This window comes from Pelodiscus sinensis, chromosome 1 (assembly GCF_052426305.1).
Source record: "Pelodiscus sinensis isolate ZL-2025 chromosome 1, ASM5242630v1, whole genome shotgun sequence".
NCBI lineage: Eukaryota > Metazoa > Chordata > Testudines > Trionychidae > Pelodiscus > Pelodiscus sinensis.
In genome coordinates this window covers 55,441,204-55,459,207 of record NC_143052.1, presented here as the reverse complement: position 1 = coordinate 55,459,207, position 18,004 = coordinate 55,441,204, and the positions used below count along the sequence as shown (strand labels likewise).

The following is an 18,004-nucleotide window of genomic DNA, read 5'->3' as shown; positions in this document are numbered from 1 at the left end:
GGCATTGTTCCTTTCTCTAGTGTGACACACAGATCTCTTCATCAGGCTTCCCTGACTTTACATATGTTAAAAGACCTCTTCAAAATGGTCAGGAACTTGTTAAATTCTGGCTCAGTGGGTTGATTTAATTGTTATGGACAAATTTTGAGATGATTGTTAAGGAAGGTAATCTTGCATATGCTCCCAGTGGTATGTTGGAAAGAGACGGGAAGTTTACATAGGTGTTTTAAAACCTTTGCATCGTGTCCTGTAGAACTGATTTGACTCCCTGAAGCTCATGAAATAGAATGAAGTGGCAGATAAGGAATTTCTCAAATAACACTTGTAATTTATGGTACCTTTGTAGTTTATGTAGGATCACAGGTGTCTGACAGTTCCTGGATATGGCCATTCTAACGATTAGTGTTAAGAGGAATTATAGACTGAACAGAGAGGTCAGCTCTTAGTGCATGCTTATGTATAGACAGGAAGGCTTGTCACACAATGGAGGGTGTGGTGGGAGATCTGTTACAAGCACAATTAGCATTAACGAAGCAAACACGAAAAGAATGTACTCAGTGTTGTGACTTAAATTACTTCTAAAAATATTCAGTCCCTGAAGTAGGTGCTTGGCTCGATCTTTTTGCCTTGTACAGGTTCCTTCCTGAAGTATGATATGAATGTGTATCCTCTTAGCTACTCATCCGAATGCAAGGGGGGATGATTCCGAACTGTGCCTTCCCGATAAAGCCCCTTGTTCTGGTGTCTTCAGCCGCCTCCAACAGCTGTAGACTCCGTACTGTATTGGCCAGGGCTCGTTGCTCCTCCCGGCGCGGTGTGCCCCATTGAAGTGGGGGTTAATTATAGCGTGTGTGCGCGGGGCTGGAGGCTAGGCAGGCTCCTGGCCGGAGCTAGTATTTATGCTGGAGGAGATTGTAAACAGCCTGCGGGAGGAGTAAGGAGCTTCTTGAGGCGGGTGTGTTGCGGAGGCTCAGGGGGGTTGTAAAGACGCGTGTGTGTGTAGTGTGGGGGCTGGTGGACTGGAAGGAAGCTGGGGGTTGGGAGAAGGCTGGGGAAATGCGCGCTGTTTCGACTCTGAGGGGGGTAGGGATTTCGGTGTGTTGAGGGAGACAGGGCTATGTGGCTGACTGAGAGGGGGTGGGAGTGGCTCCGAGGAAGCTGCTTGAGGGCGAGGGGACTGGGGACTCTGAGAAGGCTGAGGGCAGTATGAGGAGACTGGGGGAGGCTGCCTAAGGGCAATGCTGGGAGGCTCGTGGAGGGGGCTGGGAGAAGGCTTGAGGGGAGGCAGCCTGAGGGCAGGGCGTGGAGGCAGCCTGAGGACTGTGTTTAGTAGGGCAAGGTCTGTGCTCGGGAGGCTGCTCTGTCCTGTCTCTGCAACCCGGCGGGGGAGGGGGACAAGGGAGGCGCAGGGGTGCCTGGCCGCTCCGCTTGGGGCGCAGCGAGGCGCAGGTAGTGCAGTCTGCTCGCTGCGCTCCCGGGGCACTGCAGCCTGCGGAGGAGGGGAAAACAGCAGCGCGGGGGGCGCTGTCCTGTCCTCTCCCCGGTGCGGGTCCCGCGTGCGCAGCTCACTGCCCCGGGGCTGCCTGTGTGCCGGGAGCCCAGGGGAAGAGGCCGACAGGTCGGTGCGGCGGCTCCCCAGGAGAGCTGGGGGATGCTCTGGCAGCCGCGGTAAGTGCAGCTGCTGGGGGGAGCTGCTGTGCTGAGCACCGCAACCTTCTCCGCCCCTGAGCGCTCACGGCTGCGGTGTGAGGTCTGCCGGCTACCGTGCCATGTTTCTTGGCTTGCAAGCTCTGTGGGGCGGGGTGGCGGAAGGGGAGTAGGGGCTTGGTTTAAAATAGCAATTCCAAGCGGCGAGGGGAAGCAGAGAGGTCGGGCTGGACATAGGGGATTTTGGCTCCCGCTGCGACTTGCGCCAGGGCTCCCCCTTTTAAAGAGGTAATGTGCTGTTTCTTGTAGCCACTTAACCGTTACGACTTGGCTGCAAGGGAGGTTAATTGGATGTTGATACCTTATTACTTGTGCGGTGAGTTAAGAAAGCCAGATTTGTCTGAGCTGCGTTTGCTGCAACTGTTCACAGAGTTCTCCTGTGCTGCTTGACATACGAGATGGCATCACATTTGATCCCATTCACTCAACAAACCTCCCATTGGTGAGTTGTTACATGTGCACTTTGTTGTCAGCTGGCCTTTGGACACAAGACCTGCCTGAAATGCAGGTGGTCCCTCTAAGATTAGAATGATCTTTTTAAGCTAGTTTCTACAATGACTTGGTCTTGAAATAATAGGTTTAAGAGAGGATTTCTGTTAGCTGTGTCTGGTATTTAGAGTTGAGTATTGAGAGGGGTTTTGCCTGCTTGTTGCTATGTAATGTATGTACACACTTTTGTTTTAGGTTTAAATAATTATTAACTCCCTTTGTCAAATTAAACTATTACAATGAGAAGGAACCTTCAATATCAGTTCTTCAGAATACTTAAGGCCAATAGAATACTTGACAGATAAAATTACCTTTTAAAATGCATGTATGTATATTTAAATTTTCCTCATTAATCTGTGTCAGAATAAACTGAGTTATGTGTGGAATTTTGTTTTTACAACTCTAGCTTTGCAACTTCGAACACTTTCTTGAAGTATTTTCTCTGGAAAGTTGTTTCAAATGAGTGCTGTAAGCTTTAACAAAGAAGAGTGTTGTTCAGGAGCCAACAGGTGACGGGGTGAAACCTGAGTATATGTGTACATTGGAGTGAAGTCTGGCTGCTGTTTCCTACAGTCGTTGTTTAAAATAGAAATAAAAAAAATCAGTAGGAGACTGTAAAAGGCTAGGTTTCTTTTTCTCGCTCTCTTTAAATCTGTGTACCCCATTATGGAAAATAAAGATTTCACTAGACAGTGCTTCCTAAACTATTGGTAGTTCTCTCACAGCATGCAGTTTGTATTTATATCTGAAGATGGAGCCAAATAAAATAGACCAAATCAGACATTCTGGCAAAGACAATGCTTTGTCACAATTTCCTCCTTTTGTTAAATTTAAGTAGTCTGCCATTGCGATATCAGAAGACATTATTCATGAAAATAAAAGTCTGAAATCACAGACGAAATTAATGCTAGGTTTGCAGCAAAAAAAAATATTTATTTTGACTGAGGGTGGCTGGAGTATACATACTGGAGTAGGCATTATTTAGAAAATGTAGAAAACACATCAGCTTGATTTACTCTTAAAGTCAATTTAATATATAGTTAGCCCTGAATATGCTGTAGCAGTATTTGACAGTCCACTAGATATTCTGTAAATGTAATAAGTTAAAGCTCTGAAGCAGTTGCGTCTGAGTCTTCGTGATAATGCCTAACACCTAAGTTGCAATATTTGGAACTGGTCCAAATTTCTTTGTTCAGGATGCCAAATCTGATAACTTAATTTTTGAAATTTAGCAAAACATCAGATATGTTTAACAGGAAAGCTGAAAACAACAAATTAGTTGCAGCAGTAAAGGGGGCTTTTTTCTACTAATGCTTATGGCATTATTGGAAACACACTGAATAGTCCTGATACAGTACTTGGTTTTTGGTTGTATTACTATTACGACTTTCTTGCTCCTCTTTCTGGTGAATTATCATATGAGGTAGAATGGCAATCCCATTCACCTGCTTATTTAACCCCTAATCTTAACCCTTTGGGCTGCAGTTGCAGTGTATTGTGAATGGATGAATGTGATATGCATCTTGTATTCCCTATAGCCTTGTTAACAAGCAGTTTAACAAAAAAGTTGTTAAACAATTTGCCCTGCAGCATAGAGTTGAACAGCAGGGGATGGGAAAGGAAATGTGTGTCTTACTGGGCTCACAAATCATGACCTCTTCTATCTGGTCAGAGGTGACCATAGAACTTACTCAGTGAGCTGGAAATCCTAACATAAGGATTAGTTTCACACTTGAATTCAACAGTTCTGTAATATCCTTTCTGTAGGATGTGTGTTTTTAATATTTTATGCAACACAATGGATTTATAATTAGAGGTAGGGACTTGGAGTTTTCACTCTTTCCAAGAACTCTTTATATTGTTAGTGAGTCTAGATAACAATAGACCTCAGTTTCACTGTGTATATCTAACACACTTTTCTTTAATCCAGTTATATGGCTAACAACTGAAGCCACTAGTGAAAGATTTTTCTTTGTAGATTGTGAACTTTCATTAGTGAGGTAGTGCTTGTAGCTCTTAAAAACAAACTCATTTTATTGTGTAGATGTCATGTAGAATCCCTTCTTCCAACAAATAAATCTATTTTTCAATGACTCTACATATGCCACTGTTATCATATGTAACCACTTTGAAGCCTGTTACTTTGAAGAATGAGTGCAACCGAAAAACACTTTGTCTCCAATACTGCAGTTTTAATTTTCAAACTGATTTACAGACTCTTAGAAAGGTTGAGAAGGTAATACTCTATGGCTACGTCTAGACTGGCATGATTTTTCGGAAATGCTTTTAATGGGAAAGTTTTCCGTTAAAAGCATTTTCAGAACAGAGCATCTAGATTGGCACGAATGCTTTTCCGCAAAAGCACTTTTTGCGGAAAAGCGTCCGTGCCAATCTAGACGCGCTTTTCCGTAAAAAAGCCCCGATCGCTATTTTTGCGATCGGGGCTTTTTTGCGAAAAACAAAGCTGAGCTATCTACACTGGCCCTTTTGCACAAAAGTTTTGTGCAAGAGGACTTTTGCCCGAGCGGGAACAGCATAGTATTTCCGCAAGAACACTGACAATCTTACATGAGATCGTCAGTGCTTTTGCGGAAATTCAAGCAGCCAGTGTAGACAGCTGGCAAGTTTTTCCGGAAAAGCAGCTGATTTTCCGGAAAAACTGGCCAGTCTAGACACAGCCAGCCTATGAGAGTAAATGAGAGTTTAAATACTGATTGTATTTTTAGTTTTCAAATACTTAAAGTTCAAAAACACTTAAAATAAATCCAATATGGTTTAACTTACGATGTTTTTGGTATCTGGAATGCTTCCAACCTTCCATTGAATAGAGGTTTAAATGGTAATTTATAGATATAGGGGCATGCATGGTTTGTGATACTACTTCCTTATCTTTACCAAAACCAACATATTGGATAGCAACCTTGCCCTTTTTAAAATTTAGTTTTTCAAGGGAAGGGCTACTTTCCTTCACTCTCACTCAGTAGAAATTGTTGAGGTTTTCCTTCATGTTAAGACTTACCCTTCTTTATAATATGCACCGATATAACAATTTGAGTTTTAATTTATTTGGGTTTACTAAATTTACCACTTCAGCAAAAACTGCCATCAAATTTTAGATTTATTTAACATCTGACATAGTTTGTGCAATAAAGCAGTTTTTACAGTGGCTTGGGTAGGAGTTCTACTGTTGTACTTAGAATAATGAGTTATAATGTAAGCAATTTTATTACTGTGCTGCTGTGCACTGCAGTAATAGTCTGGCATCTCTAAGAAACATTTTTTCCAGAGTTTATATAACTTTGTTATTCTAACTATCAGTGGGCTAAAATTAATGGATACATTCTCAAGGCATGTGTAAAACTTCATTATTTGTGTTTTGGAATCTTAGTATTATAGCAACAGCAAAATAATCCTGTTTTTTGTTTCATCTTTTTTGTGAGGGAAGGAAGGCATGGAGTAGCTCAACTCATCCTGGTGTTAATGATAAATGTGTGTCTTTAAAAATACATGGTGTCTACTGCCATTTTTGTTGGATGCTTGAAGGATTATAGCAACAGCAAGGAAGAAGAGTCAAATACAGTTCCTCAGGCATTGTCTATGAGGAAAAATTTTAAGTCCTTCCATTACTGCCCTAGCACTGATATAACTTCATAGACACTGGCAGTGATGGGACTGGTAATGTGTCCAGCCACAAGCATTATACTGCTGTGATGTTTAGACTTGTTTTGAGAGGGATTATGTACCATGCTGGTAAAATTTTCTGTAAGTGGTCTAGCACAGTGGTGCGCAACTCCCAAGTGGGTTGCAGATGTCTTCCTGGGGGTGGGCATAAACCCTGGCCGCTCGGATGTAAGCGCTGCACCATAGGGCTGCCAATGGCTAGGCCCAGCCCCTGGCCAGCTGGATCTAAGTGCTGTGCTGCAGGGCTGCCAACGGCCAGGCCCACATCTAAGCACCGCGCCACTCAAATTACCTTGGGGGTTGCGACACGAGTGCAATAAAATATGGGGGTCTTGGGTTGAAAAATGGTTGTGTACCACTAGTCTAGCATCAGAGGAGTTGCAGCAGTATTTAGGCCAATGATAAGAGAGTTGCCTGAAATTTTGTAAATGTAGCTTACGAGTGCAATGCTATCCTGTTGGAGGAAATGCCTTTTCAATCTCAGATGGTTAGGATAATTGGCTTGCCAAGACGTAATTAATGTTGCTGAAGATCAGCATGCTAAGCATATAATCAGTAGACAACTCTTCCCTTAATGATTTATTTTAGAGTACAGGACTACTCATTTTTACCACAACAGTATTTCAAAATATTAAACTTGGTTGATGCCCTTCTACTTCCACTCTCAAGATCACTTCTATAAGGCTTTTCCTGTTTTGCTAACTCTTCTGTAATGTCATCTTTGGGAACAGCTTCTTGATGAACTGCAACTGAGTAGCTGACACTTCACACTACACTATGCCTTTGGAGATGGAGCCAAAAGTTAACAATCTTACCTTTGGGTGTCAACGAAGCTCAACATCTGATGACGACTCTGGCTGTGCCTTGGAAGAATATACCTGGGTTCCACCAGGTCTTAGACCAGAACAGGTAGGGATCAAGACTCTTATTTTTTTTAATTAATAAAAATATCTGTAATTTCATGTCTTACCAAATATTGTGTGTTGCCACTGATGAAAGCGTTGTATAGCTACTTAATACATAAGTTAGGTGAGCTTTAGCAGATTTTTTTTTATGGTGACTATCTTAATGGAGAAATTAAAACACTTCGGTTATTGGAGAACCTATATTAAAAATAAGTCTCTAGTGGAAGATTTTTAAATTGAAATAGCCTGTATTTTTCTAAATAAGTAAACACTTCCCTTATGTATGAAATGGGATGTTTCTTTAAATATGATATATTTCAGTGAAACTATTTCTGGCAGTGATTTAAAATTACACAACTGTATATATTGCCACTTAATTCTGGAGTTACTCGTACGGATGGAGAGGAAAAGAGATTAGGACTGTGCACATTTTTGTTTTGGACAGTGGTTTTTCCTCAACTAAACTGCCTACAACTGAAAATGTTTCTAAGTATAAGAAAATAATGAAAATAGGACAATGACACTAATTGCTAAAGGGGAAAGCTGCAATATTGATCAAATGTTCAAAAATAAGTTCTTAAATAAAATTCTAATATGGTTAGTTTAAAATAAGATCCAGCAACAATACTGCAGGATCTGGTATAGATGATTCATAAGATGTTTGACCAGCATTAGCAATCAATTCTTTTACTCCTGTATAAGTGGGTAGTATGACTACAAATCAGTGTGTGACAGAAAGGTATGAGCATTTCTAGTTCAGTGGTCTTCTGATGTATGCAGGAGCAAAAGATCTACTTTTTTGTTTTCTAGAAATTTTCTCTTCATGATTAAATTAAGAACAAGCCAGCAAGATCCATATGTGATGCACCACCATGAAGGCTTTAATCATAATCTAAATACACCAGAGAAATCAGACCAAGGGGGAGCAACTAGCTAACACATACTTGAGTGGTTCCCAATCTTTTTTAGGGATTTTCTGGACCAGTAACATTTTATTTGCATATTCACTATACAAATTCATTTGCATAAAATCATTAAGATCAGAGTTTGCAGATATCTACAACACAAAAAATTCTGTTAATCTTTTCCTTTCTTAATTTAAGCCTTTAACACCTATGTAAACTTTATTTGAAATAAAAGACAGGACTATGCAGCACTTTACATTTATTTATTTGAAATGTAATCATGCAAATGTCATGAGCTAGGCCTTTTGTTCCAGTATGCAAAAGCAGCCTAAAAGCTGTTAACCTACCTGAAATTTTGGCACCATCCCATTCAGCAGGGGTCTGCAAACCACAGCCAAACTACATCAAAATTCAGAACAAGTGGTCAACAAAGAGCTGTATAAGAATGCTCATTTGCATGACTGAAAATATACAGTGGAATATTGATAATTGACTTGATTAATAATAGCATAAATTAAACACTGTACTCACACTTTATTTAATGGGACTTCTGCTGCTGCATCTTTTTGCACATTTTTTTGAAGTTTACAGCCCTGACCCCCAGAGCTGCCATGAATAGCTTCAGCTGCTGTGTGGTGGCTCAGGGGGCCAGTGCTGGAGTACACCCCAGCCCCGTGAGCTGCCACACAGCAGCTGGCTTCAGCTCTGGCAACCGCCTGCCATTCGCCTGGGGTATACCCCAGACTCACGGGCATGCCTGGCAGCTAGTGATTCGTGCCTGGCAAAGTGGCAGTTAAGAACCACTGACCTACTTGAAACTCTTAAGGGAAATGCAGCAGAAATTAGTCATTCCAGGTATTCAAGACTTAAATATCAGTGGCATTTTTTATTAGTGCTATGTGAGAAATGGCCAGAGCGCAAACTAACCCTAGAAAGTTCCTACTTACTCCATGTTCTATTTGTTCCTTGACAATAAAGTCTGTTGGTAAATGGACTTAAAGTAAACTCTGTTGAAACTCACTGATGTTTTGAGACAGAATTGACCCTTAGAGTGATTCACTAAAACACCTAATAAATGGTTGACCAAAACAGTATTTAAATACAGATAGCAAGTAATGACAGGAACAATCACTTCTTATTTATAGCCTGAGGTCTTATGATGAGTTGGAAACAGAACAGAAAAAATAGTGTGTATTTGTTTTCCACAAAATATATGTTTTGCTATTGGGCTTTGTCATAGCATTCATTACAGTTTTCCTGTCATAAGTTTCTACAGGTTGAAACTCTCTTAACCAGGATTCTCTGGTCCGGCAACATCCATGGTCTGAGTTGGATGTTTCAGGACCAGAGTCCTGGTGGAGGGCTAATGGCAAGGATCCCTGCGGGGCCGGCAGGGCAGTGGGCTTCCCGCAGTTAGCCCGCCATCAGTGCATGGCAGCAGGTCTGCCCTTCAGGGTTGGGAGACGTGTGTGTGGCTGCCCAGGGGGGCTGAGAGCTGCAGTAGCTCAGTGGGGCAGGGATCCATGCTGTGCAGCTGCCTGGCACGTCCCGGAGCCCCAGTGTGGCTGCGCCGTGGGTCCCCGAGCCCCAGCACGACACGCTCGGCTGGTCCCAGAGGCAGGGCAGCGATGGCTGGTCAGCAGGGTAGCAGAGCCAGTAGCAGGTGAGGAGCCTGCTGGGAGGCCAGCAGGCCGGGCTGGGTGCTGGCAGTGGGTCCAGAAATGATCTCCCCTGGTCCAGCAACATCTCTTATCCAGGACCAGTCAGGTCCCGAAGGTTCCAGACCAGGGAGGTTCAACCTGAACTGATAAAATGAAATAAAGACTACTCTGAGAAGACTCAAGTCAGCATAATGTGTTTTGCTTTCCTTGTCGAGCATAAAAACCTTATGAAAATTTCAAAGTGAACTTGTATCTGGTAAAATATGGCTGGATCCAACCCCTTCCTCCCAAAAGAAAGATGATTTTAGCTTCTTACCAAAAGCTCACATGGTAGCATTGAAAGCTGATGCCTGTGAAGAACCTGGTTAACAGGAGATTACAAAACAGTTTTTGTCTCAGCAATGTGTAAGATGCACAGAGCAAATTAAAGTTGTTCCTGTAGTGATTGTTTTCATTACAGCTTCATACACTGTGTTAAATTGCAAAGGGAAATTTGGAACTTCAACAGGCTTGCTGATCAACCTTAAAAGGGGTGGAAATAATGATAGCATTAAATGTGCATAATTTATGATACCCATAATTGTCACTGCAAATTGCATTCCAGAAAAGCAATTCAGCAGCTGGATGCTAGTTGTGGCAAAGACAATCCAGTTCTGCTGCATTTGCTCATCTGGTCCTCATATTACCTAGAGGAATGCAAATGTTGTCACAGATCTAATGTAGCATATCTTAGTTCCTTTGTAAATGTGACTTCAGATAAGATACCAGTTGAAGGACATTTACAATGTTTGGGTCACATGTACCCTTCTAGTTTTAATTCTTAACTCCTATTCAGATTCAGCTGTACTTCGCCTGTTTGCCGGAGGAGAAGGTCCCTTACATTAACAGCCCTGGAGAAAAACATAGAATTAAACAGCTTCTATACCAGTTGCCACCCCATGATAATGAGGTAACAATGGAATTTAATTGTGGCCATGTATCTGTGAACTATATGTTTCTTTTTTTAAATAGCAGAAATTATCTTCCTCTGGAAATGCAAGTCTAAAATGTCACATGCAAATGGCCTCTAATCCATAAAGATGACATACACTGTGTTGGACATTGTCAAATCCATTGCTTAGCTGTCCATTTCAGTTATGTTCAGATAAGAGCTGTCTAGGAGGACATTGTTTTCTCTTGTTAAGAAGGTGGGCAGTCAATGCAATAAACTTAACACAAGTTAGTTTTATAGTGTTTGCAACCACCCACCAAATTACAAGGAACCTACACATTCTTGAGATTTCATTGTAGCATATAGAAAGGATGCTTTGTTGCAGTTAAAGGTTTGAAGCTTTGGCATGACTCTGTATTATAGGGCAGAAGTGGAAGTAACAAACATTTCTGTAGAAAGAAGTCAATACTTAAGTTCTTGTGTACACTGGAATACACATTGTTTCATTGTGGTCTGTAAATTTTAAAATGCTCCATCCAGACAGATTCTTTATAAATTACATTTGGCAGCAGTTCTATTTTTAGGTAGCAATAGTTTCGTATACTGTTGATTTGCTATATTTTAACAAAGAATTCACATAATGTCTTTTCACATATCTGGTGTTATAATGTGGAGAAATTAATATATATATTGTAGGAAATATAAAACATGTGGGAAATCTTAGGAAGGAATTGCACAGGAATGTTGATTGTTATAAAAATATATATTTTTAGTTACTACTGAGAAGTAAATAACCAGTAAGGTTGGTGTCTAAAGCATGTACTCTCTCTTTTTTCTTGAAGGTAAGATATTGTCAATCTTTAAGTGAAGAAGAGAAGAAGGAACTACAAATGTTTAGTGTTCAGCGTAAGAAGGAGGCATTGGGAAGAGGAACTATTAAACTACTCTCAAGAGCAGTAATGCATGCAATTTGTGAACAGGTAACCTTGTGGCAATAGAAATAAAGCTAGCTGTTGCATAGATCTTACATATTTGTTGATGCTACATATAGGCTCTTGTGTGTCTGTACTCAGGAAGGCTAATAAAGAGATGTAAACTACAGGACGTTTATAAATTCCCTGTAGAAGATGATGGTTTATTTTTTTTAAAGTTATATTTAATTTTCACATTTGTACTTATTGTGTCTGTGTATATACAAATTTTTAAGAGTAGGTAACATTGTCAAATATAAACACACTAAGTGAGTGCATGAGTAAAAGTTCTGCATGAGAATTGTGTACAATTCAAGATCATTAGAATTGCTATATACAATGGAAGAACTATTTTTACACTGTTTTGGGCTTAATGTTTTGGTTTAACTAAAATAAAAACAAAGGCTGGTATTCCTGTAGAGGAAGTATATTAACTTCTGTTGGTTATTTCTAGTGTGGGACAAAAGTAAATGGTGGTGAAGTTGCAGTATTTGCTTCAAGAGCTGGACCTGGAGTGTGCTGGCATCCATCATGTTTTGTGTGCTCTACATGTAATGAGCTTCTCGTTGACTTAATCTACTTTTATCAAGATGGAAAAATTCACTGTGGTAGACACCATGCTGAACTTCTTAAACCCCGCTGCTCAGCATGTGATGAGGTAAACAACAGTTTTTTACCATCAGCTCTTTCACAGAACCCACCGTTAATGGATAAAATGTCACATCAACTTGCTCAATTAAACAGACTTGAATATATGTACCCTAAGATAACAAAGACTGTATCCTAAACCTACCTATATATTTAAGAAAAACTTAAACAATGAATAGTTTAGTAGCACCTTAAAGACTAACAAAACACGTAGATGGTATCATGAGCTTTCGTGGGCAAAACCTACTTTTTAGAAATGTGCATCTGTCTCTGTCTGAGAGTTTTTGTTCAAGAACTCCTTCTAAACGATAAGAGCTAGGACCAACAAATTTGGTATGCAGCTTTCTCTTCTCCAACTTAAAGCAAGTTCAGGATTTGGTTGTGCCAAGAAAATGGGAAGTACTGAATATGGGACTGTTTTCCAGAACATGGAAAGGGAGGGGACAGAGAGAGAAGAGAGATGATATTCACTGGAGGCAGAGGGGGCAAGGGAGAGCTATACTGCAGAGTAACCATTGTGAGCATTCGTAGCGCTAAAAGATTGGCCAGAGTTGGTGTTGGTGTTGGCCACCCATGGGAAGGGCCAGAAGGGATCCCTGCCAGCCCCTTGCCCTAAAGGAATCCAAGGCAATGCTATGTAAGTCTTTCAGTATTACAGATGTAAATGTGAACAATCCCTTCAGTCTCCAAAACATACCTTGTTAAATTAACTGCTATAAGACTGAGATAAAAGGAAAACACGTACACATTCCAGAAAAATGGTTATTGCTAACTTTATCAGTCACACCTCAGATAATTGGAAATAGCTGACTTATGCTCTAATTTTAGTTACTTTTAGGACAACCGGCCTACTTTTAAAAAATGCTTATCAATTTTACTTAGCAAATGTGACAGCCTTTTGCCTTAACTATGTTGCTACAGATGATCTTGTATTTTTAAGTATTAAATACTTCAGATTCACAGAAATTCTGAATTATGTCATTATAAATGACACTGGTGGTCTGTTAACTACCAAAGAAATAAGTTCTTTTTTCACATGAAATTGTCATGAGTCCAAGCAGCCTTATTAATGCCTGCCTAAAAAAATATTTTTATTTTTTAAGATTATCTTTGCTGATGAGTGCACAGAAGCGGAGGGTCGCCATTGGCATATGAAACATTTTTGTTGCCTTGAGTGTGAAATTATCCTTGGTGGACAGAGATACATTATGAAGGATGGACGTCCATTCTGCTGTGGGTGTTTTGAATCTCTTTATGCTGAGTACTGTGAGACCTGTGGGGAACACATAGGTAAATATATCCTTCTTAAGTATTAAATTTTTCCAAGGGTTGTATTTTATTGAACAAACATGGTAATTAACAGGGCTCGACAGACTATGTAATCTACTCACCCGTGGCGAGTAGATTACAACCTGGAAGAGCTGGGTTTGGGCGATCTGCGCATGCACAGATCGCCGGACAGCACGGCTGGCTAGCAGGGCTCACTGCGGTTCGGCAAGCCCTGGTAATTCACAATCAAAAAAAGTTTCAGTTTGTGTGTAACTTCTTTTAGTCATAAAGTAAACAGCTTCTCTTTGCCTTATTACTAGGTGTTGACCATGCTCAGATGACCTATGATGGACAGCACTGGCATGCTACGGAGACTTGCTTTTCTTGTGCTCAGTGCAAAGCCTCCCTGCTGGGTTGTCCTTTTCTTCCCAAGCAAGGGCAGATTTATTGTTCAAAAACGTGTAGTTTGGGAGAAGATGTTCATGCCTCGGACTCCTCTGATTCTGCGTTTCAGTCTGCACGATCAAGAGACTCCAGAAGAAGTATTCGTATGGGAAAAAGCAGCCGATCAGCTGACCAGTGCAGACAGTCTCTCCTGCTATCACCAGCACTGAATTACAAATTCCCTGGTCTTTCTAGCAATGCTGACGATACTCTTTCTCGCAAGATGGATGACTTAAGTCTTCCAAGGCAAGAAGCAAATTTTGGGAATGAAGATTTTTGGAAAGGAAGAGCAGAGCAGGAAATGCCTGAAGACCCTGAAGAATGGGCTGAGCATGAAGACTACATGACTCAACTCCTCCTAAAATTTGGTGATAAAGGCCTCTTCCAGCAGCCTACTGAAGTAGATGTTACATCAAACGAACACTGGATTTCTGATAATATTGTTAAAAGCAAGTCAGATTTGAAAAAAAATAATCAAAGCCTGGCAAGTAAAAAATATCAGGCAGATATGTATTGGGCCCAATCACAAGACGGGTTAGGTGATTCTGCATATGGCAGCCATCCAGGCCCTGCCAGCAGCAGAAAAATCCAAGAGTTAGACATGGAACATGTGGCTCCAGGATACAAACATGACCAAACACAATGGTATGAAGGTTCCTTGGAATGTCTGTCTGACCTAAAACAAAATGAGCAAAGTGTTCGAGATTCAATGGATTCTTTGGCTTTGTCTAACATCACAGGTAATTGATTGTAGAGAAAAGCTAAGTTTTTCTAGAAAGATTTTTTTTTTAAATGTAAGTGAAGGCTTCAGTTAAAAGATAGGTAAGGGTCAAATTCTCCCTGGAGGTACACATCTTCCACATGAAAGAATGCCATGTCATCTGAGGGCAGAATCTGGCCATGTTATTTTTTTCTTTATTTACAAGAGGAGCACAGAAACTCACATCACTCAAGGTGTTAGAACTATCATCAACTTTTACTATTTGCTCTCTGTACTTAGTAATATACATAATATACAAATTCAGATAATTTTGTAACAATATTTAACAAATATTGATACACTAAAGAAATATAAAACACTTTTCAGTATAGTGATGGTATTAAAGGTTAATTGCAAATAATATTTTAAATTGGATTTATTTCATGATTTGTTTTATAAGTATTAAGACTGTTTGAGTGGAAGTGGCCTTAAAAAAAAAAAAAAAACCTCCATTCTGCCCAGCAATCACACATGCTGTTTTACCTTGGAAATATCCAGATTGTCACATTTGGTAGTCCCTGACTTTGCTGGAGGAATTCTTGGAAATAGAAATGTTTATCGCCCCTTAACAGGTTGTGTGGCATGCTAAAGCTTTAAAGAGACACTGTGTGAGTGTGTGTGTGAGAGAGACACACACACACACACACACACACACACAAGGCACTGAAGTTCAATAGGTGTTTCAAACAGACTGATTAAACTTTCTGTTCACTCTTGATACCCTAATGTCACTTGTTTTCTATTAATCATAGTTGAGACCTGAACTAATATAAATAAAAAAAATAATTTTTCATGCTATCTTTATACCTCAAAAAAAACCAATGGGATAAGAACATAAGAATTAGTGATAAGCCTTGTTTACTCCATAAACCTTTATTAGAACTTTAATATTTTGAGTCAATATGCTTCATTACAATCTCAGATTAGCTAACTTTTTTTCTCCCCTCTTTAGGGGCCTCAGTGGATGGAGAAAGCAAATCAAGGCCATCTTTTTATTCTTTGCAAACTTTCCAGGAGCTTGAGGCAGAGGACTGTGAGAAAATGAGCAATATGGGAACTCTAAATTCTTCAATGCTTCACAGGAGCACAGAGTCTTTAAAGAGTTTAAGTTCAGAATTGTGTCAAGAAAAGGTGTTGCCAGAAGAAAAGCCAGTGCACATGCCCGTACTTAGAAGATCTAAATCCCAGTCTAGACCACAACAAGTAAAGTTTTCAGATGATGTTATTGACAATGGAGATTATGACAGTGTTGAAATTCGCCAGCCTCCAATGAGTGAAAGAACTCGTAGGCGTGTTTTTCATTTTGAAGAACGTGGGAATCGGCAGCAGCAGCATCGTCGCAGGAGAAGTAGGAAGTCTCGTTCAGACAATACACTGCATTTAACTACGGAAAGATGTTCTCCAAAAGAGAGACCTCACTTTTACTCGCCTCAGGATTATGACAAATTTATCCAAAATAGAAGCCCTCATGAGGTTCAAGCATACATTCAAAATACAGAACTTTATGGACAGTATGCCCATGCTACATCAGATTATGTACTGCGGAACCAGGCAGTTGATAAATTTTTTGGACTGTATGGTGAGGAAGAAGACTCTTGGTGTTCAACTTCATCGTCCTCTGATTCTGAAGAGGAAGGATATTTTCTTGGACAGCCAATTCCACAGCCACGATCACTGAGATATCCATACTACACAGATGACCTATCCAGTCCAAGCACCGCACTGGCCAGTTCTCAGTTTGAGCAAAGGACAACCAAATCAAAGAAGAAAAAAGGACACAAAGGCAAAAATTGCATAATTTCATAACCCATTAAATCTTAGCAGGTGGGAAGACACTTTCATGTAAATCTTTGCAGCTACAATCTGTAAATGACAACCCTACTGGTGTTTTATGTTATAAAATTAACATTCAAAAAGAAATGTGATTATTAGGAAAAAATCAGATATTACCAGGTTTTCATAATATACGCTGTGGTTATCAAAACATTGCAGTTTACAGTCTATCATACAGACTTGGTGTAGACATTAACATTGTGCTGGACATTTATCCCTGTTTACACACCAGAGAGGATGCAATAATAGCAAACAATTATATATTAAAAAAAAAAAAAGCTTTACTGTTGCTTCACATATTCAGATGGCTTCAATATCCTTGTTTTTACAAAGGAAGGGTTCTGTGGTGTGTTCCTTCCCTGCAACTTCCCATTTTTACTAGAACAATTACAGCCTGGCTTGCCTTTATCTGCAGCCATCTTCATATTGTACAGAAGCAGTAAATGGTCTAGACTAGAAGATTAAGAATTCTATGCACCCTTTCAATGTATTTGGTAATCAAGGTTCAGCTGGTTGAGAACTTGACTGGCATTTCACTGGAGGGCATACACACAGCTATAACTGACACTTTAATACAAAGTATGGTTTTCTTTAAAAAAAAATCATCTGAAAAAGAGTATCCTAATTCTGGAAGCCCTTTCATTGATTAAAAATAGGTTACATGCTACTTGCATGTAACTATGTAAAGAATACTTGCCAAAGGGTTCAAAGGATTAAGCTCCATATTTGTATCTATTGGAACTCATTAATCCAGATTTTAAACATATTAGTGACAATTATAAATTGAAAACAGTGATATTTATAATGTAGTATTCCATAGACTAAAATGTATTCATAATTTAACAGTGAAAATATGAGTGTACATATTGTACAGTTAAGATTTAAAACTGATTATTTTTATATCCCTGAATTCCAAGAAGTTTGTTATAACACAAAACTAGATTTGTTAGGTGTTTAACAGCAGCATTATGGATGGAATGATTGTTTGTATTTTAGTCAAGGGGTTTACATTTAGAAACTTTCAAAATTGTATTACTTTGAGCCAAAGCTTAATTTTCTCTTCTAGATATTAAATGCTCTGTATGCATGGCAGGGCTGTGTAAATGCTCTCTAAAACTAGGACCCTTTTAATCTTACAAGTTTTTATTTATGGGTCAAGCAAAATGTAAACTGTATAAATGTAAAAAAACCACACAAGCCTGGAATATATTAGTATAACAAATATGCAACGTCTGTGGATTTTTTTATAATCTTTGTTATTGCCCTATGTAAGAGAACAGTTAATGTTGGAATTGTGGATGGAACAGGAGTGGCACAAAATGTTTAAAAGATGCTTCTTTCCATCAGTGAATTTTAAATGTACTGTAAGTAGGAAGTCTCAATTTCTGCCCTTCAGCTAGTGTGTGTATATAAAGAGCAATTTTGATTTAGTTATAATAAACATATATACCTCTTACAATGCTACATGCTTTAACCACAGGCAGAAGGTTTTTTTTGTTGTTACATGGGTTAATGCTGGAAAAAAAGTTACACTGAGTTTTATCACCTGACAAAAGGTAATTATAGAATAAAGAATTAAAGAATAAAATAGGGCAGGTGTTCCTTACACAATATCCCTAAAAATGTGACATGTTGAAAACTAGAACCAGTTTTATACTTCTTCTGAGTCTATGGAAGAATGCTGATTTTCAAAACAGTTAAGTAAATGACTTGACAATTAGGAGTTCAGTAGGGTGGTCATCTAGGCAACCATTTGTATTGCATTAATCTAAGCTTTGTCTGTATCTAAGGGTACATCTA

At 39.6% G+C, this 18,004-nt stretch overlaps 1 protein-coding gene across 9 annotated transcripts in view; it reads left to right on the top strand.

The window, feature by feature from the left end:
- PRICKLE1 (prickle planar cell polarity protein 1) overlaps positions 1-17,668 on the top strand; it is a 100,335-nt gene extending 82,667 nt beyond the window's left edge. For 2 of the 9 annotated variants that reach the window (XM_075930214.2, XM_075930219.2), the window contains exons 2-8: positions 6,609-6,786; positions 10,184-10,297; positions 11,122-11,259; positions 11,705-11,908; positions 13,002-13,188; positions 13,488-14,351; positions 15,324-17,668. In XM_075930214.2, coding sequence (XP_075786329.1) covers positions 6,655-6,786; positions 10,184-10,297; positions 11,122-11,259; positions 11,705-11,908; positions 13,002-13,188; positions 13,488-14,351; positions 15,324-16,177 — 2,493 coding nt within the window. In that variant the 5' untranslated portion in view covers positions 6,609-6,654 and the 3' untranslated portion in view covers positions 16,178-17,668. Of the gene's footprint in view, positions 1-230; positions 956-1,356; positions 1,669-1,747; positions 1,936-1,956; positions 2,150-6,608; positions 6,787-10,183; positions 10,298-11,121; positions 11,260-11,704; positions 11,909-13,001; positions 13,189-13,487; positions 14,352-15,323 lie in introns of those variants that run through there. The other 7 variants (XM_089779433.1, XM_089779429.1, XM_089779428.1 and 4 more) reach the window with 7 other exon arrangements.
- The last annotated feature ends 336 nt before the right edge of the window (positions 17,669-18,004 follow it).